Source organism: Microtus pennsylvanicus, chromosome 9, assembly GCF_037038515.1.
Source record: "Microtus pennsylvanicus isolate mMicPen1 chromosome 9, mMicPen1.hap1, whole genome shotgun sequence".
Taxonomy (NCBI): Eukaryota; Metazoa; Chordata; class Mammalia; order Rodentia; family Cricetidae; genus Microtus; species Microtus pennsylvanicus.
Genome location: NC_134587.1, coordinates 600,170 through 625,852, shown reverse-complemented (window position 1 = coordinate 625,852; position 25,683 = coordinate 600,170). Strand labels below are relative to the sequence as shown.

General features: G+C 50.3%; 2 protein-coding genes across 2 annotated transcripts in view; one reads left to right on the top strand and one right to left on the bottom strand.

The window, feature by feature from the left end:
• The window catches only part of P2rx3 (purinergic receptor P2X 3), a 33,116-nt gene extending 19,578 nt beyond the window's left edge, over window positions 1-13,538 (bottom strand). Inside the window, exons 1-8 of the mRNA XM_075984379.1 lie at window positions 13,295-13,538; window positions 5,227-5,362; window positions 4,805-4,876; window positions 4,544-4,607; window positions 3,715-3,808; window positions 3,414-3,491; window positions 2,579-2,720; window positions 2,006-2,142 (exon numbers count right to left, since the gene is read on the bottom strand). Coding sequence (XP_075840494.1) covers window positions 2,006-2,142; window positions 2,579-2,720; window positions 3,414-3,491; window positions 3,715-3,808; window positions 4,544-4,607; window positions 4,805-4,876; window positions 5,227-5,362; window positions 13,295-13,413 — 842 coding nt within the window. The 5' untranslated portion in view covers window positions 13,414-13,538. The remainder of the gene's footprint in view (window positions 1-2,005; window positions 2,143-2,578; window positions 2,721-3,413; window positions 3,492-3,714; window positions 3,809-4,543; window positions 4,608-4,804; window positions 4,877-5,226; window positions 5,363-13,294) is intronic.
• A 1,729-nt stretch (window positions 13,539-15,267) lies between these two features.
• On the top strand, window positions 15,268-25,308 carry Ssrp1 (structure specific recognition protein 1). Its single transcript, XM_075984673.1, has 16 exons — window positions 15,268-15,409; window positions 15,872-16,047; window positions 16,468-16,653; window positions 17,831-17,936; window positions 18,214-18,404; window positions 18,504-18,838; window positions 18,924-19,052; window positions 19,275-19,496; window positions 20,146-20,218; window positions 20,609-20,747; window positions 21,093-21,138; window positions 22,610-22,739; window positions 23,643-23,813; window positions 23,931-24,019; window positions 24,434-24,620; window positions 24,829-25,308. Exons 2-16 carry the CDS (start codon window positions 15,994-15,996, stop codon window positions 24,898-24,900), a joined length of 2,130 nt encoding a protein of 709 aa, XP_075840788.1. The 5' UTR covers window positions 15,268-15,409; window positions 15,872-15,993; the 3' UTR covers window positions 24,901-25,308.
• Window positions 25,309-25,683: the final 375 nt, after the last annotated feature.

Sequence of the window (25,683 nt, the reverse complement as noted above, 5' to 3'; positions counted from 1 at the left end):
ACAGAATATTGTATACTGTATACATAATAAATAAATAAATAAATATTTTTAAAAAAAAGAAATGAACTAATATATTTTACATTACAAAATGAACAGGAGATAGGGATCAGGGAGGGATGCAATGGTATGATTTAAAAGTGATACGCTCGGGTGTCAAGCTGATGAAATGAAGACTTGTGATAGTTAATCCTGATTATCAACTTGGCCAGACTTAGATTCGCCTAGGAGACACACTTCTAGCCTTGTGTGATGGAGTGTTAATTCAGGTGGGAAGACCCACCCGGATGTGGTGGATGTGGATGTGGCGGCTGAGTTTCAGATGAGTGCAGAGCAGGCAGTGGGTGGAGTATCTCTGTTTGCTGACCGAGGATGCCATCTGACTAGCCATTTTAGGCTCATGATGCCATGACTCCCCTCATGATGGACAGGACCCTCAAACTGTACCAAAACAAACCTTCCTGCTTTAAATTGCTTTCTTCTGGAATGTTTTCACAGGAGGAAAAAGACTAACTATATACAATGTAGCATTACACTGAAGACTGCTACAACAAGGTGAAGCTTGAGTAACAATTCTTCACATCTGTAACAATGTATTCTACGTATTTTACCCCATCTATGCAAATCCGTTTTCTTAAGTTTCTTTTTTCAAGCATATAACGTTGTGTACTTAATCAGGGTCCTTCCGGGAATTTGGGGATTTTCAGAAATTAAGGCAAGGACTGGGGAAATAGCTCATTTGGCATAAGTGCTCAGTGCGTAGGCCCGGATATCTGAGTTCAAGTTCCCAGCACACATGTAAAAGCCAGATGCATGGCACAGGGATCTGTAATAGCGGAAGCAGAGACAGGGAAATCGCCACAAGTACATAGGCCAGCTGTCCTGATATGTGGGAATGAATGAGCAGGACCCTGCCTCAAACAAGGCAGAGAACATAGTTTGTAGAAAATTCAGAGTTTGTTCTCTGACCTCTGAATGTGCACATGTACACACATGCGTGTGCGTACACACACACACACACACACACACACACACACACACACACACACACGAGAGAGAGAGAGAGAGAGAGAGAGAGAGAGAGAGAGGGAGAGAGAGAGAGAGCACAAAACTCCGCCCTTTGGGCAGCTAAGTATATTCTCTCAGCATTTCACAGATGGGGACCTAACAGGGAAGAGGCCAAGGACTTGTTCAAGGCCCCGCTCTTCCAATCAGTTCACCCTGGGCTTCCTCTCTTTCCCTTTTGCCTAGTGGGAAAACTCCCCCAAATAAAAGTCCTTCAGGCCCCACAGCTATTTGGAATACCAATTAGATGATATTTAAAAACCAGTTTTCCCCCAGAAGAGCATGAAAGAACTACTGATCACTATAGCTGCTGCCTGTGAATCACGGGATTTCCTGGTTTTAGAGAGAAATGTCAATTTCCCATTTTGGAAGAAGAAACTGTGGCAGATATTGTGCTTACTTTGGGAGTCAGAGCCTCAGAAAATTCAGGCTCAGGGCAGAGAATGGGGCTGGACAGGAACCAGGCACACCAGAGTGTGTGCAGGACAGGGAATGGGGCTGGACAGGAACCAGGCACACCAGTGTGTGTGCAGGACAGGGAATGGGGCTGGACATGAACCAGGCACACCAGTGTGTGTGCAGGACAGGGAATGGGGCTGGACATGAACCAGGCACACCAACCAGTGTCAGGGACAGAGCTAAAAGCAAGTAAAAAAAATGACAGAATCGAGTACTTCCAGAAACTTTGGCCAGCTGGTGTGACTACTGTCCTCAGCAGATCCCAGGTGGTTGGATTCCTTTTATGGCAGGAATCCACACCTCACACCACAATTCAGGGATGGCCAGCTCTCAGGAAGTCCTCCCCAAGCTTGAACTGAAACCTGGTGGGGACCAGACGAGGGACATGAGGAGCTCCCTTCCCAATGTGCATTTCTGCTCAACAGGAACGTCTTTGGAGCTAGCTGCCTGAGGCTTCTGCCCCTGCTCAGCCAGGGAGGCTTACCTGAAGTTGTAGCCAGGGGAAACGCTGCTTTTCTCAGACACTCCGTCCAGCCGGGTGAAGGAATATTTGGGGATACACTGGTCCCAGGCCTTGTCCAGGTCACACACCCAGCCGATCTTAATGCCCAGAACGCCACCCTGAGGAAAGGGCCAGGTATGAGCTCTCTGCTGTCCTCAGTCAGGGCTGAGGGTTTGTGGAGAGGGATTTCTTTCTCTTCTCTACATGGGAGGTGGCAGTAGGGAGGGGGTGACCTTCGGGGAAGAGCCCAGAGTCTTAGAGTCCCTGAGAGACAACATAGGGAAGAGAGAGCACTGTTGCAGATTGCTTTCCTGTGGCATGGTGCTTTCAAGAGACCGAATGCCTCTTCTGGGGAGAAATGGGAAATTGAGGCTTGGGGAAGTAGAGGCAAGATCTCTGGGGGAGAGATGGACAGGATTTGGGGATCTGCATGTCTGGGGTGCTTCCACCAGGAGGCATTTACTGCCCAGCATCCCAGGGGTGATTCCTGAAGTCTATGGGAGCCCTGAGCTTTCCGGGTAAGCAGAGTGGCATGGACAAGAGACAGGTTCTCACCGTGCGGGCCAGCTTGGCAAAATCTTGCCCGGCAAACTTAACCACATCCCCTACCCTCAAGATGGGGCAGAATGGGGCCTTTTCAGGGTGGAAGCGGCATGTCTTTATGTCCTTGGCTGTCAGGTTGGGCAGGAGGTTTCCCCTGGGGAGGAAAGAGGAAAGAGATGAGGCCCAGAATTAAAGTAGAGATAGTTATGCCTAAGTTTTCTCCAGTCTTCTGGATGCTTCTGGCCCTCAACACCGAGCTGGGGACATCTACTGCACCTCAGCCCCTCCCCGTCTACCTCCCTTCTTTCCCCGCATGGTTTTGTAACCCCCGTGTTCCATCTCATGGCAGGGCTAGAAATGTCTGTGGCCAGGGTCTCCAACTACCAGGCTGGGCTCCTGGTGACCAGAGTCTCTCCTGATTGCTCTGTGCATCTCCGTGGTGCCTGGCAGGGTCCTTTGCACAAGGCTCACTGCCACTAGGTAGTTGCTGAATGTATGAGCCAATGTAGTGAGGGCAAACTAAGACAAAGCAAACAAGCAAACAAAACAAAAAACAAAAAAACCAAGCAAACCAACAGTCTCTATTGAGGGCTGTAGGTGGCAAGAAATAAAAGTGCCAGACACTTCACACCCCAACTGCAGGAGGCCTCGGTGTCCACAGCCGGGCCATGCTGTCTTTTCTTTGCTGCGAGAGACTCCTATGTGGGTTCAAAGCTCCAAAGCAGGGACACAGGCAGAGAAACTGGCTATGTGGCATTTGGGATAGGAGCTCCAGGGAGTTGAGTAGATGGAGAGAAAGAGGGGGGCCTCTGTGGCAGGCTGAATGAGGGGGGAATCGGCGACTCACTTCTCGAAGTTGAAGAGAGGGAAACGGATGCTGTTCTTGATGAAAATGGTGAAGTTCTCCGCTTCCATCATGATAGGCCTGCGGGCGAGAAGGGGCGATTCAGCTCTTGGGAGAAGGGAGACAGGGGGCTTTTCTCAGGAATATTCCTTTGCGGGTGCCTCTGGAAAGGAGACATAGACCAAGGGCCTATGGGAGCAAGGGTGAGAGGCAGAGGCAGGGCAGGGCGATGACACCCTAAGATAACATTCCCACTGGGATCATGCAAAGCCCTCCATATGCTTGGGGATGCTCAGAGCCTTACATCTCCACGGTGTCCACTTCGGTGGGGCACCAGCCCTGGATCTCACAGGTCCGGAGAACAGAGCTGTAGTTCACACAGCGGCCAGTGAGGATCCCTGGAGGGTGGAACTTCATGTCGAGGTGGCTTCCTGACCCTTGCCACTCCCACCTCCCACCCCCGTCCTCACCAGGGCCCCAGCAGGTGAGCAAGGCAAGCCAATGCATGTGTCCCCAACACCCCAGGACTCTTCTTCCTTGCCTCTTAGTCTGAGCATCCCTTCTTCCTAGAATACCCTTCATGACGCTCCCTCCATCTTGCCGAATCTTCCCCCAACTTCAGGTCACCTCCAGGAGGGCTTTGGAGCCACCTCTCAGAACCATCCTTGTTCCCTCCCCTGGGCTCTCTGTATTTTTTTAAATATTTATTTATTATGTATACAATATTCTGTCTGTGTGTATGCCTGAAGGCCAGGAGAGGGCGCCAGACCTTATTACAGATGGTTGTGAGCCACCATGTGGTTGCTGGGAATTGAACTCAGGACCTTTGGAAGAGCAGGCAGTGCTCTTAACTGCTGAGCCATCTCTCCAGCCCCTATATTTTTTTTTTAATACTACCTGCTACTCTACGCTGCCACTAAAAACCTAGACTGAACTCTTGGGGCAGGAACCATGTACCTCCACAGCCCTGACTGCACCCAGAAAACTTCTTGTAACATTGGCAGAATTCCATAGAATAGGCTTGCCCCCTTTCCTGACTTGGGCTTATCCCCATGGAGAGTTCACTGCATTTTAGAGTCCCATGAAGGCTTGGGGTTGGGGTTGGGGTGGGATGGAGAAAGGGCTGCACTCACCCCCACCCGGGAAGCGCTCAGGCCCACACTGGCTGTCAGACACACAGCGGTACTTCTCCTCATTCTGTGGAGAGACAGGGTCACACGTGTATGAAGGACCCTCCCTTGGCCATTAGTTCCCATTGCCTCCCCCAGGTTCCCACAGCTGTGGCTTCTGGTGGGTGGCAGGTCCAGTTGCAGCTCCGAGGCTAGACCAGGGGCCTCAGTTCATACCCCCTGCCTTGCTTCTGCCGGTACACTTCTGTGACCTCTTCCACTCACCTCTGGACAGAATCCTTGCATTTGATTTTCAGTGACGATCATCTTGGTGATGATGACAAAGACAGAGGTGCCCTTGGGAGGAGAAGGGAGAGGGAAAAAGCCCCGTCCCAATCTGCAGGGCAGGAAGTGATTTCTGCTGCTCTACAGAAGAGGAAGCCGCAGTCTGCCTGTGATTTGGCCAAGGTGGCAGAGCTAACAAGAGGTACAGCTGGCATTCAAACAAACTTTTCCTAACCACCTGGTGTCCCCTCTTGCTCTCCTGATCGCTCTCCATGAAAGAAAAGATGTCACAGGGCCGGGGTGGGGAGAGGGTTGGGGGAGTCCAGCTTCTTTATGTCCAATCCCCCCAGCAGTGTTGTAGCTTCTGTCCCCACGCTTCCCAGACGTGGGCATGCACGTGTCCCTAGGGTAGGGCACCGTACCTGGGGTGGGGTCACATAATCTGAGACATCCATGACTCTGTTGGCATAGCGTCCGAAGCCTTTCACCTTCGTCACTACAGAGGACTCAATGGCGGTGTCCCGCACTTGGTAGGCCTTCTCGTGCAAGAAAACCCACCTGCAGCAGAGAATGGGGCTCATGAGATGGGGTGGGGAATCCTCCTTCCTGCCAACATTAGAGTTTAGGGGTATGCTTGGCAGGGTCATGCGTTGGGATGAGAAACAGGGACGAGTTCTTGGTTAGTTAGCAAGTCTTCATAACCACCTCCGGGGAGCACGCCTGGGCTTCTTCTTCTAATTGTTCTCCTATGAAAACTCTTATTATTCCTACATGTACCATATGGTGTACAGCGTGTGCATGTCTGGAGGTCAGAAGTTTGGTGCGGTGTCCCTTCTCCTACAGAAGTTGATATTGTTTTTTTTTTCTTTTTGAAACAGAGTCTCACTCTAGTCTGGCCCTGCCTGGACTAGAATTCATTTTGTAGACCATGCTGGCCTTGAACTCACAGAGATACACCTGTCTCTACCTCCTAAGTGCTAGGATTAAAGGCGTGTGCCACCGAGCCTGAAATCAGAAGTTGATACTGAGACAGATGTTTGGGTATCACCTCTATTGCTGTCCACCTTATCTTCTTGGAAACAAGGCCTCGCTGAACCTGGTACTCGGTGACTGGCTAGGCTGGCTAGCCGTGAGCCCTCTATCTACCTGTCTACCTATCAGCACTGGATTACCAGTATGCACCGCCATGCCTGGCACTGCTTTTCTTAGAGACTGCACCAGGGACTCTACAATGCTAGGAAATTGCTCTACTAATGATGAGCTACAGTCCCAGCCTATTTGTGACTGACACATAGAAAACATGGAACTATGTTTGACTCCTTAGGAGGAAGTTCCACCCCTTGTGGGCTACATGCATGGCCAAAAGTAAGTACTGCTGATAACAAGGTCTCGCCTCTAGCAGGCACCAAGGAGAGTGGAGACAGAGGTCCCCAGCTGCAAACCCTGAGCAGCCCAAGCTTTATTTATGGTTGTGCCCTGTGTGTCAGGAACACAGCAGACATTCAAGAAAGAAAACAATGAAAGGTCCTTGGAGCGGGCTTCTTGGCAGTCTTCACCCGGCCAACACAGGCTAGGAAATTAGGAGGAGGTGGGGGTGTGGACAGTGGTGGTGCCTCTGCCTGGGCGGCGAACACCACTGGGGAAATGGGGACACTAATCTTATTTCTTGCATTGTGCTTCCACCTAGTGGTCATTACCTGTCTTCCCATAGTTTAAAGCCGTCATGTGACCTTCCTTCTGTCTCACCTGCTTCTACGGACCTTCCCAGACCAGTCTGAGAGACTCAGACTGCTGACTCCGCCCATCTGTGAAGGCCCGCCTGCCCGTGTGAAAAAAGCCACCACAGCTCTCAGGGTGCAAGGCATCCAGTCCCTATACCTGTCCCAGCCTGACATCTGGGCCTGGTGACACACTGGAAGGTCAATGCAGTTACTGTCTTTATTCTGTAGGTGAGAAAAACTGATCAAACAGGTTTGGGAAAATTTACACATTATACAACAAACCAATGATTTGCTAAATTTTGGTAACCTTATCATCATCATAATCATCATTAGTACCACTGTTATGGCTGTTGTGTTGCGGTGCTAAGGATGGAACCTGGGGCTTTACAGGTACTCTATCACTGAGATACACTCCTAAGCCTGCTGGCCTTACTTGACCACACAAGCTGTTTGGGAGAGAGAACTTAGGACAGTTGGCCGAATCAAGCAGAATACTTCGGGAAGGCTGGGTTAACATCATTATCTGCCTCTACCAAACGTTGGGAAGGCACATCAGGAGATGACAGAAGGAGTCTGGGACAGTTTAGCTCAGAGAATGTGGTGGGCACCCCTGGAAGGGCAGCTGCAGAGGTATACAACCCCACAGAGGGTTAGGCAGGCATGAGGCATTTGGAAGGGGTTAGTGAGTGTCCATCCCAGGAATTCCTGTCATTAGATTGGCTATGAACTGCTGTTTCAGGAGGTTATGGACACCACAAGGCTGGCAAGACTGGGAAGCTTGCTTTTCCATGTTTTATGTAAGCTGAGAAGATATTTTTCTTGGGTGGAGGGTGGACTGTATGACCTTGGGGTTCCTATACTGTTAGAAGATTGAGAAGGAAGCAGCGTTCAGGTCACTAAGGGAGGTAGAGTCACTTGTAGGATAGATACACTGTTGTTTACAGCAAGCATGGGCTGGTCTTTGTGAGGTCTCTCCATTTAGTGAGTCCAGTACCATCCCTATGATGGAGCTTTACTTACTGAAGCTCTCTCTCTCTCTCTCTCTCTCTCTCTCTCTCTCTCTCTCTCTCTCTCTCTCTCTCGTGTGTGTGTGTGTGTGTGTGTAATTCCTCAGAAGCTATCTACTTTTTCCCTTGTGTGGGAGTGAGTATGTGTATGCCATTGTATATGTGGGGAGGTCAGAGGGCAACTTGCAGGAACCAGTTCTCTTCTATTCTGTGGGTCTTGGGGACTTAACTCAGGTTTCCAGGCTTGGTGTAAGGTAGCTTGACATAAAGGCTCTCTCTTACTGGCATAGCATCTGTCTGCCTGTCTATCTACCTACCAATCTACCTATCTCTCATCTATCTATCTATCTATCTATCTATCTATCTATCTATCTATCTATCTATCTATCTATCTGTGACAGGGTCTCTCATCTATCTGTCTGTCTGTCTATGAATCTATGAATGGCAAGGTCTCTCCCTTTTACCTGGCACTCACCAACTAAGCTACATTGGCTGGCTAGCAAACCCCAGGGACACACCTGTTTCTGTTTCTCCAGCCCTGGGATTAGAAGAATGTGCAACAATGCCAGGTCTTCTTCACACACGTTCTGGGGATTAAACCTAAGTGCTTGTGCTTGCGAGGTGAGTACTTTATGCAGTCAACCATCTCCCCAGCCACTCCGTTTTAACGTGTAATTGGCGAGCAATCGTTGTCTGTATCTATGGGACATACTGTGAATGTTTTGGTGCATGTTTACATTAGAGAATGAGTCTATTAAGCTGATTTGCATAACTATCTCTTTATACTTCTCTGCTTTTTTTGTAGCATCATCTTCTTGGATTCTGAATGCTTTCTTGCATGAGAGCAAGAGGGTGGAGTTGCAGCTCTGCCAAATGGCTTTGAACCTGTTACCTGCTTTACTGTGGCTGCCGTGTAGCAGCCGGTAAGTTGATTAATGCACCATTAAGCGTTATCCACATGCTTGTAAAATGCTCTTCTGAGCACCACGCCTTTAGAGAAGTCTGCAGTGCTGTCTGCGTTACTGGTCTTTCCATAGTTCCTTTTTTTTTTGAAGGGGAGGAATTTCATTAAGGTCTCATTCACCATGTTATGTTCTAACGGAGACGAAGGCAGGCAGCATCTTGTTACAGGATCCAAGGAAGTTATCCGAAAGAGAGCACCATTAGCTCATGGCCTTGTGCCCTCTGGAAGGATGGGGAATGAGGTCTGGGGGCCTCATTCTGGCTGCTGCTGAACACTTATCAGAGAGTAAGGCACAGTCCACATGGACTTCTGGAACTCCGGGGAGCCTTGTCACAGGACTGACATGCTTCTGGGTGCTGAGCTAAGGAAATGGTTCTCTGAGGCCAGTACCCCATCCTTAAAGCCAGGGCACATTTGTAGATGTAAAGAGCATTCAGAGTGTCATATCATATACCAAGACTATGACGCTACATGGACCCAGTCCATAAAGCCTTTGTGAGACGGCTGGACATGACCATTGTGCGACAATTGGGAAACAGATACAGATGGGTTGCTGACTTGCCCAAAGTCACGTAGCTGGGAAGTGGGTTCCAAACTGGAGTCTGCTCTGGACCATTCCCAAGCACACCACTGTAGGGTCTCCAGCTATATCGCAAGTAGGATCCCTGCTTCACTGATAGCAAAGCATCCCCTAACTCAGGAAAGTCTCAGGAGGAAGGGGCTTGGGGTGGAGAAACAATTAACCAATCTCTTCCTCCTCCTCTTCCTTTAAGACTCCCTGTATGCCCAGTAGGGAGGAGAGGCCGCATTAGAATTCTCTCTGAGTTAACAAATGGAAGAATTTCAGTGGCCCCATGGGGCTGAGAACGTCATCAGGGTAGCTAGCAATGGGAGGTGAGGGGTTGCTTCATTTCCAGCACAGAGGGGCTGAGGCTGTCTCTAGAGGTCAGGGCTCAGGAGATGCAGCAGGACTAAGCCTCTGATTCTTGGCATTTACTCGGCTGCTCTGATTTCTTTTTTTTTTCCCCTTGCATTTCTGGTTCATTATTTATAGAGCGGAAGGTGGTGGCAGCTCCTTGGCAGGTGGGAAGTGCAAGAAAGAGGCCCAAGCAGCATCCCAAACCCCTCCCATCTGCCCCCAGGGAGGCAAGGAGGAGGAGGAGGCCAGGGAGTGGGTGTGAAATGTGTGCAGTTGTGTGTGTCAGAGGAGAGGGGTCATTTTAGGAAGGTGTGAGCTGGGTAGAGAGAAAGACAGAGGCACATCAGGGAGTCGAGGAGCAGTAATAGTTATCACACATAACACTACTGAGTCACTGTCTCGGAGAGGCACCTAGCATGTGTCACCTCTTGTCCCTGACAGGAGGTACCCTTACACCCCTTTCCTAGACCTTGTGGACTGAGACTCACAGGTCTGTGTCAAGGTGGTATCAAAGCAGGGATGTCAAGCCATGGAGTCCCTTCATCCTGAGGCTGTGGCATAAAAAGAAAGCACGCAACAACGCAACAATGGGTGTCACTCCCCTTGTATCTAGAAGATGAGGGATTCCAACTGATCTTCCAAGTGTGTCACCTAGTGTGTTGACAAGGAGCCTTGGGTGGCCATGGTGGAGCACACCTTTAATCCCAGCACTCAGGAGGCAGAGGCAGGTGGATCTCTGTGAGTTCGAGGCCAGCCTGGTCTATAAGAAGTAGTTTTAGGACAGCTAGGGCTGTTACACAGAGAAACCTTGTCCCAAACCAAACAAAGGAGCCTTGGGTGCCAGCAACATGGTATCCCCAGCCTCTGGCACACTTAGGGCGGGTGAAGGACAAAGTGTGTCAAGCCCAGCTGGCAGATGATTAGGTGGTGTGTTGCTGTGAGTGTGTAAGATGAATGCTTGGTTCATGTTGCACACTTCTTAGGTGATGCTGTATGTCCTGTCTCCCTGGCAGGAAGTTACAGGGGAAACACTGAGGAACTAGTGAGTGCGGACACCATAGCAGTCATTAAATATCCTTTCAAGGGACAGGGGCAATTTGGCTCCTTGGATAAAGTCCTTATCAAGCCCGTGTCCCTGTGGTGGAAAGAGAGAGCGGAAAGCCCCGCAACTCTGTCGTTCTCTGACCTGTACACATGTCTATACTCCATTACCTCACAAAAAGAATAAAATAAAATGCAAAAAATAAATAAATAAAACCCTTTCAAGTTCTATTGAGTCTAGGGAGTGCTGACTCTCCTTCAGGCTCTTGCTCAGCCGCATCTACTCCTGTTAATCCTTGGCGCACCAGGAGGCTCAGATCTCACCGTAGGACTCTTCCCCAGTCTCAGTCATACATAGGCTGACAGAGTAACTCCTTTCTCACTCTACTGTCCTGTGAAAACACAGGCTTCTGTGGGACGCCAGGTCTGACCTCTGTGCTTCCAGGGGTCTTCCTACACGCTAGCCTCTACTCCCATAGACTCCTTTCCCTCCTCCCCCAGACTAGGCTCTTTCCCTCCACAGAGGTGGGTTCTTTCTGCCTCGGGACTTCTTCCTTCTGCTCATCTGTCTGCTCCAACCCATCCTTCAGAACCTGGGCTGGTTGTGGCATTTCCAGAAAACTCCCCTCGGGTTCCGGATGAAGCCAAGTGCCTCGACGGTGGCAGCACTTCTGGTGTTGTGCATATTTCGGACACCATTCACACTTTGCATTTGTCTGTGGGGATCACTGCGTGAATAGCCACTTCTTGCCACATTCATGGGTGTGATGTGGACGGGATAAAGACCCTGTCTGCTCCTGTCCACGGCTCTACCCTCAGTGCCCGATGCCTGGCATGGAGAGATACTTGATGCCTTTTTGCTAAATTAATCACAATGGATTCATGAAGTCACATGGTGTCTGGGCCCCTATAAACAGCTTGGGCCGGGGGGCTGGGCTGCCAAGCGTGCTGATGTAACTGCAGGGCACGGGTCCACGGGGAGCTGTCAGGCTGGCAGATGGATGGGGTTGCATATCAAGACGCCAAAGAGCCTCTCTCCTGCTCCCCTGAGCAGGCTGGACTCCAGCCCCCAGCACTGGAGAAGTCAATCTGATCCCGATGAGGGGCAGCCAAGGGCAGTGCAGGGCTGAGGGGGCTAGGCTAGTCCAGGAGACAGCTGTCTCTGTCGTCCATCAATGCCCTGCCTGGAGCCAGGAGAGCCGGACCAGGTTAGGAATGCGCTGAAACAGCTTTTGTACTCATTTGGACCAATACAGCATCCTGTGACTATCAACAATTAAGATGCTGAATACATGTGTGAGCACAGAAGGCTTTAGGACTGACTCTGAGGCTCAGGATGTAGCTTGGTTGGGAGAGTGCTGGGTTCAACCCTCCAGCATCATATAAGGATGTGGTGGCCCACACTTGTAATTCAAGGTCATCTTCACCTATGTAGTAAATTTAAGGACAGTCTGGAATACATGAGACTGTGTCTTAAAAAAACAAAACCAAACAAACCAGGCAACCAAAAAAGGAACCAATTTCGAGCCAAACTTTGGAGACAGGGATACGGAACATTTCTCTACATCTTTCACAAAACAATATAGGAAAGGAGTTTCAACTCTATAGCTTGGATTCTTTCTAATGTCCTCACAAGGCTATATAGCCCTGTTATACATGGGAATACCAAGGTCTACTGGCTTTCATCAAATCCATAAAGCAAAAATCACTTTAAAAGGACAGCCACATCTGCCCGTCTCTCCACTCATCCAACCTCTCCACATTGCTCAGACCTTTCAGCTCCAGCCCACAGGCACACAGGATGTACTCTTTGATTTGCCTGAATTAACTCATGACCTAGTCAGTGGCTTTCTGTCTTTCATAGACAGACTCATTGTCTCAAGGAACAGCAAGTGACCACAGACCCGAAAGCCAGGAAAGAAAACCCTTGAGGTTTCTGCCTGCATTTCCTGGTGCCGACCAGGGTGTAGTACTGACCGCAAGAAGGACAGACCTGTGTTTTCCTCCCAGCCATTGTTTGCTCAGGCCCCTTTGTGTGTATGTGTGTGTGTGTGTGCGCACGCGCGTGTGTTATGTGTGTGCGTGTGAGTGCGCGCGCGCGTGTGTGTGTGTGTATCTTGCTGACCTTTGAGCAACCCCTAGCATGAGTTTTACTGCACAGAGTCCGGTAGAGGGGAGATTTTATGCTTTTTAACAATAGATATCATTTCTGCATTCTTGAGGGAAGAGCCCCACACTAAGTCAGGAAAGGTACCTTTGTCTTTAGCAAACTCTTTCCGTGAATGTATCTGTGCCTGTGCCTCTCTCTACTGTGAGGGTCACTTTCCTCCTTTGTCCTGCTCTCCAAGAGCAAGGGGTTCTTGCCTTTTTTAACTTCTCACCATCTAATCCATGGTAGGGAGGAATCCCCAACTCTATATGAAGCCCAGAGCTCTCCTTTCCTCCCCAGCCGGTTCTTTTCCCAAAAAACATCAGTCCATTTCCCTGGTCCCAGTGCCTCCTTCCTGTGCTCCTGTATCTGAGACTTCAAAGACTAAGGGGAACGGAAAAGTGTGCGGAGGGCTCTGTCCCCTCACCGCCCCCCCTTTTTTGGGAAGGACCGTGTGGGTCCTTAAATGCCTAGGGAATGCACTTATCCTTGGAGCGTGTGTCTAGACTGATTTTCTAGCCCTGGAAGAATTACTGGGTAAAATAATCCACCTGAAGATGGGACTGGATGGGAGTGGCAGAGGCCAGTCCCGAGGAGAAGCTCTGGAAGCTGCCGAGCAGTCTTGGGAGAGGGATGGAAGGACATCGGGTAGCTCTCCTATCCCAGGACCTGAAGGACCATGGACTCACCCCACAAAGTAGGAGATGATCAGCAGCTGGACGGCTCGGTTGATGATCCCAATGGTCCAGCTCTTCACAACCACCGACTTGGTAGTCTCGTAGGTGAAGAAGTCTGATATACAGTTCATATTGAGAGAGTGCTTACAGTCACTCAGAATGGCCGGCCGTAGATGGCAGCCCAAGGAGACGACCTCAGGACAGGGAGACCAAGGCCTGCAGTGGGTCGCTTAGTGGGACTTGAGGAATGGATCCTGTAAGCCAGGCAACCGTAGTCAGTGCGGTCTCTCTCGCCTCTTGACACTCTGGCGGCTGCCAACTGTCTAGGACCAGGGCGGACCACCTTTTTATTCGTCTTCTTCGCTCCACTCCCCTGTGATGTCACAGCAGGGGTGGGGTCTCCAATCCCGGGCTCCAGATTGCCTGGGATGCAGCTGGCTAGGGCCCTCTGGGACTCGTGTTTTATCTGCACTCTGTCTACTGCTTCCATTCAGTTCTCTTATGCGGTGTCTCCACCACACAGCTCACCAGCTCCTCTGTGTTCTCCAAAGCCCCTTGGAAGGGTCCATTCCTGAGTTAGCTGATCTGCCTGAGCCAAGGACTCCACTGCTGTGTGTCTGCCGATTTCTAGCTAATAGCACAGATGGGGAGAAAGGGTTCTTGGGTCTCCTGAGAGGAAGAGTCACATATCCCCTCCTTTTTACCCTCCAGAATCTCATTATGTTCCCGAGCTAGTCTCAAACTTGTTTATGTTCCACACTCACAATCCCCCTGCCTCAGTCTCCAGAGTGTTGTGATAACAGGTTTGTACCACTGCAAAGCGGAAAGTCACTTAATTTCCAACTCCAGTTGGCAGGGGTGGTTGAAACTTTCTGGTTGTACAGAAATTGCCAGATTTCTTTTTTTGCCCCCAGGTTATTTGGATCTTTTGTTAGGGTACTTGCTCCTGAAACCTTGGGGCTGTTTTAACCATCTTCCACAGTTTCCTCAAATCCTGGAACTGTGCTGCGTTAACAACAGGTTCTCATGACATGTCTTAAACCCAGTTTGAATTAGCTAAATAGTGCTAACAATAGCAGTATTTAACCCAGAGGTTAAAGGCACAAGTTCTAGAAGCCAAGAATGCATTTTGACTGTCTCATATCCCAGGACTGAGTTAGCAAGTCAGTGCAGTGGTTGTCGGGAAAACCGCGAGTTTAAATATTCTGTCTTTATGCAGGACACGTTCTTGCAATTCCTCTAAAGGTTGGACCCTCATGGTTACGATGAAAGGCTGATGTTAAGGATTCTGAGTTCTAGGATTCTTTTGAAGGCCTCACTTTTCTCTTCTGTAAAATGGGGAAGGGTGAGAGAAACTCTAGCACCTCTTTCAGACCCGGCTTCAAATTTTGCAAGATGCACCCTGATGCTATGTGAGGCCATCGGGTTCTGCCAACTCAGACTGATGTGGTTCAAGTAAGTTCTAGCTCAAAGGTAAATCTGACACCAGCACTTGAACTTAATGCGGCCATCTGCCAGGCTCTTCCGGAGAACCCACAAATTAGGGATATGGATGGGATCGTGTTGGCGATGGAAGGTGAACTCATCTCAGAGAGGATCTGATGCACTTGCCAGGGTACAGCGGGAAAGCAAGCAGTCACCGACTACTGCATTCCCTTTGCAGCTAGTGGGGGCGTCATTCCTGGCCACAGCTCTGTATTTTTCTGGTTCAACAGACTCCTTCCCAGACCATTTTACAGGAGGGAGGGACGTGAACGAGTCCAACGCACAAACAAACCTGAAAACCTGATAAAACTGCATAACTTTTCCTCGGAATCTACGCTTTGCAGAGCGGCTTGTAACTTTCTGAGCGGAGCTCCCATCTCCTAGCTAAGAATCGCTTTGATTGCAGAAGGGGACGGAGGACTGACGCTCTAGGTGCCGTCCCATTGGTCGGCTCGGCGGGCGTCCTTCTAGCCACGTCTTCCTCTCTATGGTCAGTGCGCGACTTCCGGTGGCGGGACGCGGGACCGCGCACGCGGGAAAAAGCTTCCCCGGCGGCCCCCTCCCCCGCGTCCCTGCCTCCTCCCCCGCGTCCCCTGCGCCCACCGCCCGGGCGGTGCCGTCGCGAGGCTGCAGCTCCAAGAGGTGAGTGGTCGCGATCCCGGGGTCCCGGGTGTGCACGGGTCCCGCTCCCCCGCGGGACGCTCGAGATGGGTCGTTCCGCGTTCAAATTCGCCGGCAGTGGGCGAATCCAAGTTCCAAGGAGGGGGAGCAGCATGGGTCCAGGGGGCCTCGGGGTGGTGGGATCGCTGGGATCCGGACGCTGCCCCCTGGGCACAGCGGAGGTGTCCTCTCCGGGCTGGTCGTGGGGTTCCGCCGTTTGTTGCTGTGCCTGTCGGTGGAACGTCCCGAGAGGGTGTCGGTGGGGTGTGAGCGCCACGACAGGCCTGGTTCTGCACCTAGGGTCCTGGGCCTTGGCCTCGGGAACGCTGTAAGGTCCCCAAGCAATGGAGAACTTGAGACTATCCAATCCAGGCACAGCTCCCCATGGGTGTGCGGAGTAAGGTGGCGCCTTTACTTGTTTATCAATCTCCTTCCCGAATTCAGATTCCCACCCTGCTGAACATCTTCACATCTACCCAGGAAGTGGGGCCCAGCTCCCAGAAGAGGGTTCGTCTTCTCTGGTGCAGCCTAGGGCTCTGTGCTCAGGCCACCACGGGCAGGTGACTATGGCAGAGACACTGGAGTTCAACGACATCTTCCAGGAGGTGAAAGGGTCCATGGTGAGAATTGCCTGGGCTTTTATTAAAGGCAGAGAGATTGGGAAGAGTTTGTGTCCGTTGGCAAAAGCTTAACTCTTGACTACTGTTTTGGCAATAGTGTATCTGGTGTTTCCTCAAGCAGAGCAGCAGCAAAGTCTTAAGAGTTGTTTGTGACCCTGAGTTTGAAGAACTTGCATGTGCCGTTCTGTCTTGAACCCCTGTGTTAAGAACCAGGCAACTGGGATCCTTACAGGGCTCTGGATGCCATGGTCAAGCTTGCAGTCTCTATTCGATGTCTCTTGTGTCTCTTGACTTGATTGCACTACTTGTTGCTTTTCCATTGATGAATCTGTTCAGCCTGCGACACCACACCAGTGAGGGGTGAAGTCTACCTGGTACACACTGCATCCTGTTCTGAATCCGGGTTTGTGTTTTGGGCAGAACGATGGGAGGCTACGATTGAGCCGCCAGGGTATCATCTTTAAGAACAGCAAGACCGGTAAAGTGGACAATATCCAGGCCGGGGAGTTGACAGAAGGCATCTGGCGCCGGGTAGCCCTGGGCCACGGACTTAAACTGCTCACAAAGAATGGCCACGTCTACAAGTATGACGGCTTTCGAGAATCGGTGAGAGATCTTGTTGCTGTGACCCTCTCCTTTTCTTAAAAACTGTCCTGTCTTGTTTATTTTTAGTCTTCTAGAGACAGTTGGTATTCTGATAATCATGTCATTGCTCATATGGGCTCCTCAGAGCAGGGCTGCTGGAGACTATTGAACCAAAAACGAGTGTTCCATGTTTTGTGAATTTCTTTGTGCCTGGACTCTGGGTTTATCTAACATCTTAATATAAATAGTGGTTTCACTTGCTGCTTCTGTCCTGGTTCAGAATCTTGAGTCTAGAGCGTGGTGCTGTAGGGATTTGTTTTAACATTTTGGGTTGCTTGGTTTTAATATCCACTTTCATCAAAAGAGCACCTGCACAGTTTAAACACTCAGCCAGGTGATTTCTACATCTGGGAATGGAAGTTCCTTTACTCCTCTCCCAGTCTGGGATATTTTTATCTTTTTAAAAAATTAGTTATTTTGCTGGGCAGTGTTGGTGCATGCCTTTAATCCCAGCACTGCGGAGGCAGAGGCAGGTGGATTGAGACCAGCTTGGTTGGAGAGCGAATTCCAGGACAGCTAGGGTTAAATGGATAAACCCTGTCTTGAAAAAAACCAAAACGAACAAAAACACTAAAGCTAATTTTTATGTATATGAGGCTTTGCTTGCATGTATGCCTGTGCACCATGCACATGCCTTGTGCCCTCAAAGCTCAGAAGAAGGCATTAGGTCACCTGGAATTGGAGTTACAAATAGTTGTGCACAAGCCACCGCCATGTGGGTGCTGGGAATCGAACCTAAGTCTTTTGCAAGAACAAGTACTCTTGACCACTGAGCCATCATGTCTCTAGCAGTGTTTTAAGCAGCTGGGCAGTGGTGACACTTGCTTTTAGTCCCAGCTTTCCAGGCTGGTCTACAGGGTGAGTCCAGGACAGCCAGGGCCGTTAGACAGATAAACCCTGTCTCTGAGAGTGTGGCTGAGGGCATCTGGTCCCAGAAACAGCCTCTCGTAACAAAGTAAAATTTGTTTTACAACAGTTTCAGAGTTGATGTGCTAAGTTCCTGTGCATAGTTTTAGCTGTGGTTTCTAATAAAGGATATATTACTGAACTTTTTCTGAACTAGAGATCTCAGGGCTTTTAAGTTGTGTTAAGGTCCAGAGGGTTTACTGGAATTTCACTTTCTCCTTACAATTTATAGGAGTTTGAGAAACTCTCTGATTTCTTCAAAACTCACTATCGCCTTGAGCTAATGGAGAAGGATCTGTGTGTGAAGGGCTGGAACTGGGGGACGGTGAAGTTTGGTGGTGAGTGAGGAAGCTTGAGGGGTTTGGGGAGATGGTGGGGTGAGGGCTTTGGATGGTACCTCGCTTAGCTCTTTGCCCTAATTTCTAATCCCAGTGTGTGTGTTTAGCTTGTATTATTTACCTAGCGTGTCTAGTGTAGCAGGCACTGTGCCTGCTTGCGGTACAGCGTGAACGAAGTTCCTCTGGTCCTTTGTCCTCACGGAACCCAGAGCTGGTGGGCATGCTTCTGCAGACTCCCAGGGAGCAGTTTGCGGCTTGAATAGCCCTTTCTTCACAGGACAGCTGTTGTCTTTTGACATTGGTGATCAGCCCGTCTTTGAGATCCCCCTAAGCAATGTGTCCCAGTGTACAACAGGCAAGAATGAGGTGACCCTGGAATTCCACCAAAATGACGATGCCGAAGTATCGCTCATGGAGGTGCGCTTCTATGTCCCTCCCACCCAGGAAGATGGTGTGGACCCTGTAGAGGTGAGGCTTCTGCTTGTTGGTCTGCTGGGTACTGCTGAGTAGGATTCGGCTGGCTGGCCTGGGAGTAGAGGCTGTTTGATTGCTTGTGTGTGTTTGCAGGCCTTCGCCCAGAATGTTCTGTCAAAGGCAGATGTGATCCAGGCCACTGGAGATGCTATCTGCATCTTCCGGGAGCTGCAGTGTTTGACACCTCGTGGCCGTTACGATATCCGGATCTACCCTACCTTTCTACACCTCCATGGCAAGACCTTCGACTACAAGATCCCCTATACTACAGTGCTCCGCCTCTTCCTGCTGCCCCACAAGGATCAGAGGCAGATGTTCTTTGTGATCAGCCTGGATCCCCCCATCAAGCAGGGCCAAACCCGGTACCACTTCCTGATCCTCCTCTTCTCCAAGGATGAGGACATCTCCTTGACTCTCAACATGAACGAGTAAGCGTCTCACTGAACTTGTTTCTTGCGGCTGTCCAAGCAGAAAGCCGGCCTGCCTCAGGATCTCGTCTCGCTTTCTTGTCAGGGAAGAAGTGGAGAAGCGCTTTGAGGGTCGGCTCACCAAGAACATGTCAGGGTCCCTCTATGAGATGGTCAGCCGGGTCATGAAAGCACTTGTAAATCGGAAAATCACAGTCCCAGGCAACTTCCAAGGGTAAGAATGGGGGCAGAAGTCCTGACCCACTGGGGATGGGGTGGGTGGGAAATGTCCTGCACCTTAGTAATAAAACCTTTCCTGTGATGGGCACCCTCTAGTAGAAGCCCAGGTGCACTTCTTGTAATTGCCAGCACCTCTGTCAAAGCAATGTAGTGGCCTGGACGTTACGTTGCTATTTCTGTGGTCAGTGCTGACCGGGCCCCTTCCATCCTCCATCAGGCATTCGGGAGCCCAGTGTATCACCTGCTCCTACAAGGCCAGCTCAGGACTCCTGTACCCACTGGAGCGGGGCTTCATCTACGTGCACAAGCCCCCTGTACACATTCGCTTCGATGAGATCGCTTTTGTCAACTTCGCCCGAGGCACCACGACCACTCGCTCCTTCGACTTTGAAATTGAGACCAAGCAGGGCACTCAGTACACCTTCAGCAGCATTGAGAGGTAAGAGCTGTCTCCTGTTTCCTTCTGCTGTCCTGATCCTGATCCCACCTCTACTGCGAAGCTCAGACTAGCCTTGGGTCCTCTCTGGGCCCATGATTGGGCTTTTCTAGTTAAGATGAAATTTCTTCAGGTTCTCTGAGATCTGGTCTTTCAAGTATTCAGACTCTAGAAATGTATTCATCATTTTTTTTCTGTCCTTAGAAAAGTTTTTTTTTTTTAAACATTACGAAAGCTGTGTGTGTTGGTTAGCTCATTCTCCTCTTTTCCCATGGTGGAAATATTATCTCTTCCTTTCCTGGAATGAGCTTCATGCCCAGGAACACAGCAGCTAATGTTTATTGAGTACTCAGCTGTGAGTGAAACATTTTACAAACATCTTCGTGTTTAATCCTTATTACAGCCCTGCAAAGGGCGAAACGCAGACCAGTAAAAAAGATGGAAACCTCCCTTCCCACAATGCCCCACTGTGGGTCTATTGGTAACTACCTAGACCTACGCCTCTTCTGTCCCATAACACTTTAGGGTGTGTCTAACCTACCAGGTTGGTGTGGTCATGAGCTCCACCTCCACCTAACCCGTTGGTATCAGAACATTAGTCTACCTAAGTTGGTTCTAACCATCTAGTAACGACATTTGTCTTCCCTCGCAGGGAGGAGTATGGAAAGCTGTTTGATTTTGTGAATGCCAAAAAGCTCAACATCAAAAACAGAGGACTCAAAGAGGTATCTGTGGGCAGGACGCACCTCTCTCCTGTTCTTTCTGTAGAGGAGAAAGGAGCAGAGACTTGGTGGCCTCTTTTTCACTCTTTCTTCTCTTCTTACCCTTATAGAAAAAAGAGGTGCGTGTGGCTCCTTCCCCTTCCTGAGCAGGTTCTCTCTGCATGGCCTTAGATCAGTCTGTGCAGCCTCTTAGGAGCCCTTGTGGGGCCAGGAAAGGGAGGGGCTTGGATACATTCAGTTTAGTAGACCCTGCATGTTGGCTGTGTGGACATTCCTGCTCAGGGGCTCCTGGGAGCGGCCGCTCTGGTTCATAGGTGTGGGGAAAGGCTTTGTGGCGTGCGCAGGAGTTCCGGCTCAAATATGATGGCTGAGTCTCCTCTCTTCCTCGGCTAGGGCATGAACCCCAGCTACGATGACTATGCCGACTCGGATGAAGACCAGCATGATGCCTATTTGGAGAGGATGAAGGAGGAGGGCAAGATCCGGGAGGAGAATGCCAACGACAGCAGTGATGACTCAGGAGAAGAAACTGGTAGGCTAGCCGCTGTGCCACGGCCTGGGGAGTCAGGTTCTACCCTGTGCCTAGGCCGGGTGTCTGGGTGCGGGGTGGGCTAGCCGCTGTGCCACGGCCTGGGGAGTCAGGTTCTACCCTGTGCCTAGGCCGGGTGTCTGGGTGCGGGGTGGGCTAGCCGCTGTGCCACGGCCTGGGGAGTCAGGTTCTACCCTGTGCCTAGGCCGGGTGTCTGGGTGCGGGGTGGGCTAGCTGCTGTGTCGGGGCCTGGGCAGTCAGGTTCTACCCTGTGCCTAGGCTGGGTGTCTGGGTGCGGGATGGGACTCCACTGGAGTAGAAGGTGATGCCGTCTGTGTTCTTCCTTAGATGAGTCCTTCAACCCTGGTGAAGAGGAAGACGATGTGGCAGAGGAGTGAGTTTTGATTGGACCTCACTGGAATGAGATTATGGCCTATAAATTTAAGGGTTTCTGAGTATTTATCATGTCCCTGTCTTAGCCAGTGTTCCGAGATGGAAAAGTGACCTCCCATGAAGTGAGACATGAAAGTATTTGTCAAGGTGTCAAGGAATTTATTAGTGCATAGCATGATTTAAAACCAGAGACATGGAAAGAGGCTGGGGAGGTGAGCTAGAGCTTCTGCATGTGGGGTGCCCTCGCCTGCAAGTGACCGTATAACAGTCGTGTGTGCCGGTCAAGACTCCTGATTGTCCTGTGCAGGAGGGACTGGAACTAGCTCCACAGGGCTGGGTGGTTGTTTTGGTTCATGTAACTGGAGAGTGCAGGGATGTAGTTAACCTTAGGTCCCACTGCATCTGTTTGCTTAGAAGCCGTGAGGAGTCTTTCTTGCTTCTAACTGTACTATTCTTAGGACGCTTGCTCCATGTCCCTCAGAAGGTCTAGGTAGGCTGAACATGGTTAGCTTCATACCCAGAAGCCCCTCTTGGTGAACAGCACAGCGGACAGTGTTGTCTCTGTTCAACTGCCTTTCAGAACTTGAGATAATATGTTCAGGGCTCTAATGGGTCAGAGTCACCCTCAGACCCTGCAGTTGGAATGATTTCCCCTTCTTGCAAAAAACAAACAAGTAAATAAATGGAACTATTCATCTGGAAAGATTATGGGCAGCAAAATCAAAACCCAACTGTGAATGCCCTTCAGAAGCCCACTGGTTTGCTGCAAAGGTTGAGGCACAGATGCTGATGAACCTTGGGAGCCTATCTTCAGGAGGCAGGTATCTGCAGCTGCGTGTGCAGAAAAAATGCGGTTTATTGGACAGGAGAGTCAAGGCAGGGACTGGCTGCGGTTGAAGCTTGGTTTCCTCCCTTTCAGGGCTGTCTCTTTCTCAGAACAGGTTGTGGTATAAACTGAGGTGCTTTAAACCAAAGGGGGAGGTGCAGTAGTAGCCTAGGTGTGCTGCAGGCCCACAGGAGACAGTGACCTGACGGGCAGAGGTGGGGCAGAACCCACCAGGGTTAGAGCGGAGGAGCCCACTGAGGCATTTTGCTCTTCATTGATTGAACCAACGAGTAACCCTGTGTGGTACTGGGTCTGGAGAAGGACTGTGAAGCCATCTTCATGAAAGGCAGGAAGCTGGGGTGGCAATGAGTGGTGCAGACTGTCCTGGGACTTACTCCCTTGGCCCTTTCTGGGCAGATGTCTAGATTCCTTACTTCTGGCTGGGCGGCGGTGGCGCACGCCTTTAATCCTAGCACTTAGAGACAGAGTCCACTCCCAGCAGGCCCTGTCTGTGAGTTTGCGGCCAGCCTGGTCTGCAGATCCAGTTCCAGGATAGTCAGGGCTATACAGAGAGACCCTGTCTTGAAGCAAAACAAAAGATTTGTATCCTGCTGTCCTTTCCTGAGTCTAAGCTTTACTCTGGCAGGTTTGACAGCAACGCCTCTGCCAGCTCCTCCAGTAACGAGGGTGACAGTGACCGAGAAGAGAAGAAGCGGAAACAGCTCAAAAGGGCCAAGATGGCCAAGGATCGCAAGAGCCGCAAGAAGTCTTCAGAGGTATAGACTAGCTGTAGGTTGTGAGAGAGTGTGTGAGTGTGTGTATGTGAGTGTGTATCCACTTTCTATTTCCTTTCTCCTGTCCCCTCCCAGCAGGCCCTGTTGGTTGTACTGTCTTTGTAGGCAAATGGCTTTGACAGATAACTTCTAGGCTTTCTTTTTTGGTCCTGAGATACTCTGTTTCTAAAAGATCTGGGTTTCTTGTTTGCCTAGTTTTAATATTTTCTGACAATCTTGTACATACATTTGCTGTACTGCGATTTTATTCATACCCCATTTTCCTCTGTTCCCCTCCGTTAACTCCTTAACTAGTCCATCTTTTACTTTCATGTCTTGCCTCTGCTTTGCATCTGGTGAGTTTAGTTAGACTTGCTTGGATAGCACAGGTGAGACCTTACCAGTGCTGTGCTGCTGAGAAAAAGAACTCGTCTTCTAGCAACTGCATGCTAGCTGCATGTAGCTCCTTAGGAGGGGTGAGCCTTGTGGGTGCCTCTCCCGTGTACGCTAGAATATCAGGGCCCAGTCTTGTGTGGGCCTGGGACAAGTACCCCTAGCTGCTAATAGTCACAACAGCCAAGCTGTGTATGGGTGGCAGAGTCCATAGCTCTTGCCCTCTTCTTGCCTACCCCTTAGCTATATCCCCTGGCCCTCGATGATACAGACGTTCCGCTGAGCACCCATTCACTGATTCTCAGTACAGTCTGAATTGGAAGCCATCCTGCCTCTCCGGGGATTCTTGGGGAAGGAAGAAGTTGCCTGTCTTGCCCTTAGAGCTGTTTCTCTGTCACCAGTGTTAATTAGTTCTTCCTGCATCTCCTCGCTCTCCAGATGGTCTCCTTGGGGAAGCTTGGGGTAACTGTGACGTGTGGATGGCCAACGGCCTTTGGGTTCTTTCTCACGTAGGGGAAGAAGGGTAAAGATCCAAATGCCCCCAAGAGACCTATGTCTGCATACATGTTGTGGCTTAATGCCAGCCGGGAGAAGATCAAGTCAGACCATCCTGGCATCAGCATCACCGATCTTTCCAAGAAGGCAGGCGAGATCTGGAAGGGAATGTCCAAAGAGAAGAAAGAGGCGAGTAGCCCGCGGACAGGAGGGGTGGTGAGAAGGGCTGTGGGGTGTGGGGCGTGCGCCCATGGAACAGCTGTGGGTCCAGATGTGCTGGCCTCGGTCTGAAGGACTGTCTGACAGGAGTGGGACCGCAAGGCTGAGGATGCCAGGAGGGAGTACGAGAAAGCCATGAAGGAGTATGAAGGAGGAAGAGGAGAATCTTCTAAAAGGTGAGTGTTAGGGACAAAATGGCCCCAGTAACTGCTTTTTCCAGGTTAGAATTGTACATGTTTTCAATTGCCAAGTGTGGGTGATGTATGGGGTCAGGGCATAAATAAGACCCAATTTTCTAGATAGTTTTATCTTCAAATAAATAATGGGAGAGTTGAGAAAAAAGTATTTCCATGAAGCTTAATTCAAAATCCATATGACCTTTTAAACAGAATAAAAGTGTCAGGTAAGTTTTGTATCTATGACCCTGGCTCTTCTGGGGTACTCAGGTGTGACCCTTTCCTTTGTGCACTCTGGTGAGATCAGTGTGGCCAGTACTGGGAAGAGTCCTCCTTCAAGCCGGGAGAAGTGCGGCCTGTCTGATAATACGGAGAGGCTAATGGCCTGACTTCTTTCACATTCTCCTAATATAGGGACAAGTCTAAGAAGAAAAAGAAAGTAAAAGCAAAGATGGAGAAAAAGTCCACGCCCTCTAGAGGCTCGTCATCCAAGTCTTCATCACGGCAGCTAAGTGAGAGCTTTAAGAGCAAAGAATTTGTGTCCAGTGATGAGAGCTCTTCAGGAGAGAACAAGAGCAAAAAGAAGAGGCGGCGGAGTGAGGTGCGGCAGAAATGTGGGGTGCAGGGGCTCGTGAGACGGGGTGGAGTTGGTCTACAAGAGGAGTGAGTTAAGAGTGGACAGTTGAATTTCTGAAGTTCCGATGAGTGCCGGAGCCATGGGAGGAACTGGGCATTAGGGACCTTTACTAAAAACTGTCTGGGAAGGTAGCTGGGCATTACTTTTTTAACTGAGAGACTTGGTTTTCCAGGACTCTGAGGAAGAGGAACTTGCCAGTACTCCACCAAGCTCGGAGGACTCTGCCTCGGGATCTGATGAGTAGAGGAGGATCCGTCCTTGCCCTGTCGCGTCTCCAGGCTTCCTACTCATCCCACAGTCCTTGGATGCTGTGCCATCTGAGCAACTGCCCTTGGTGGCTTCCACTTCTCTGAGGCATCGAGAGGAACACCTAACCTCTGCTGCTGTGCAGGAATGGCTCCTTGTGATCTGGGGACAGACTGGGTAGGAGTGTGTTCTGTCTGCTACAGTGCATTGAAGGATCCAAGTCCTGCGCTCACCTTCCCGACTGCGGGGAAGAAGCTGCTTCCTGCCTTGTTCAAGCGGCTGCAGCTGCAGCACGAGTGGGTCGTGCGAAATCGGGCCTGGAGCTCCTAATTGGGGCCTATTTCTACTTTTATTTTGTATTTCTGGGCTGTGAAGTCAATTTAATAAACGGAACTGACTTTGGAAATGATGTCCTTATGTCTCCTTTCCCACTTTGCACGGAGTGTTTACCTTTCTATCCTGACTGGGCAGGGCTGTGCTGTTCAGCCGGGAAGCAAGTCTCTAGGTACATCCTGTTCCTGCCTGCTGGACAAGCCTTGGTTTTCACCCTGTCTGGGTGGAGTGAAGAAATGAGTTCTGATCTGATTAGGAAGCCTCTCATAGTTCCATTCCATTAGCCGGCTGGTGGGGGGGGGGGTACTGAGCGCTATCCTTAATCACTTTACAAGTCAAGGGTCTTACAAGGCTTGAGATAATAGAATGAGGATCGACTTTCCTTTCTAGTGTAGAGAGTGGAAACCTGAGTCAGGAGGATGAGTTGTGTGAAGTTAGGCGTGAGAGG

What these genes read in the sequence shown, in the direction of transcription:
- Ssrp1 (XM_075984673.1), top strand. Translation starts at nt 15,994, where the DNA reads ATGGCAGAGACACTGGAGTTCAACGACATCTTCCAGGAGGTGAAAGGG. An exon ending in ATGACGGCTTTCGAGAATCG is followed by an intron (nt 16,654 to 17,830) that starts GTGAGAGATCTT and finishes TACAATTTATAG; the next exon opens with GAGTTTGAGAAACTCTCTGA. An exon ending in TTGACTCTCAACATGAACGA is followed by an intron (nt 18,839 to 18,923) that starts GTAAGCGTCTCA and finishes CTTTCTTGTCAG; the next exon opens with GGAAGAAGTGGAGAAGCGCT.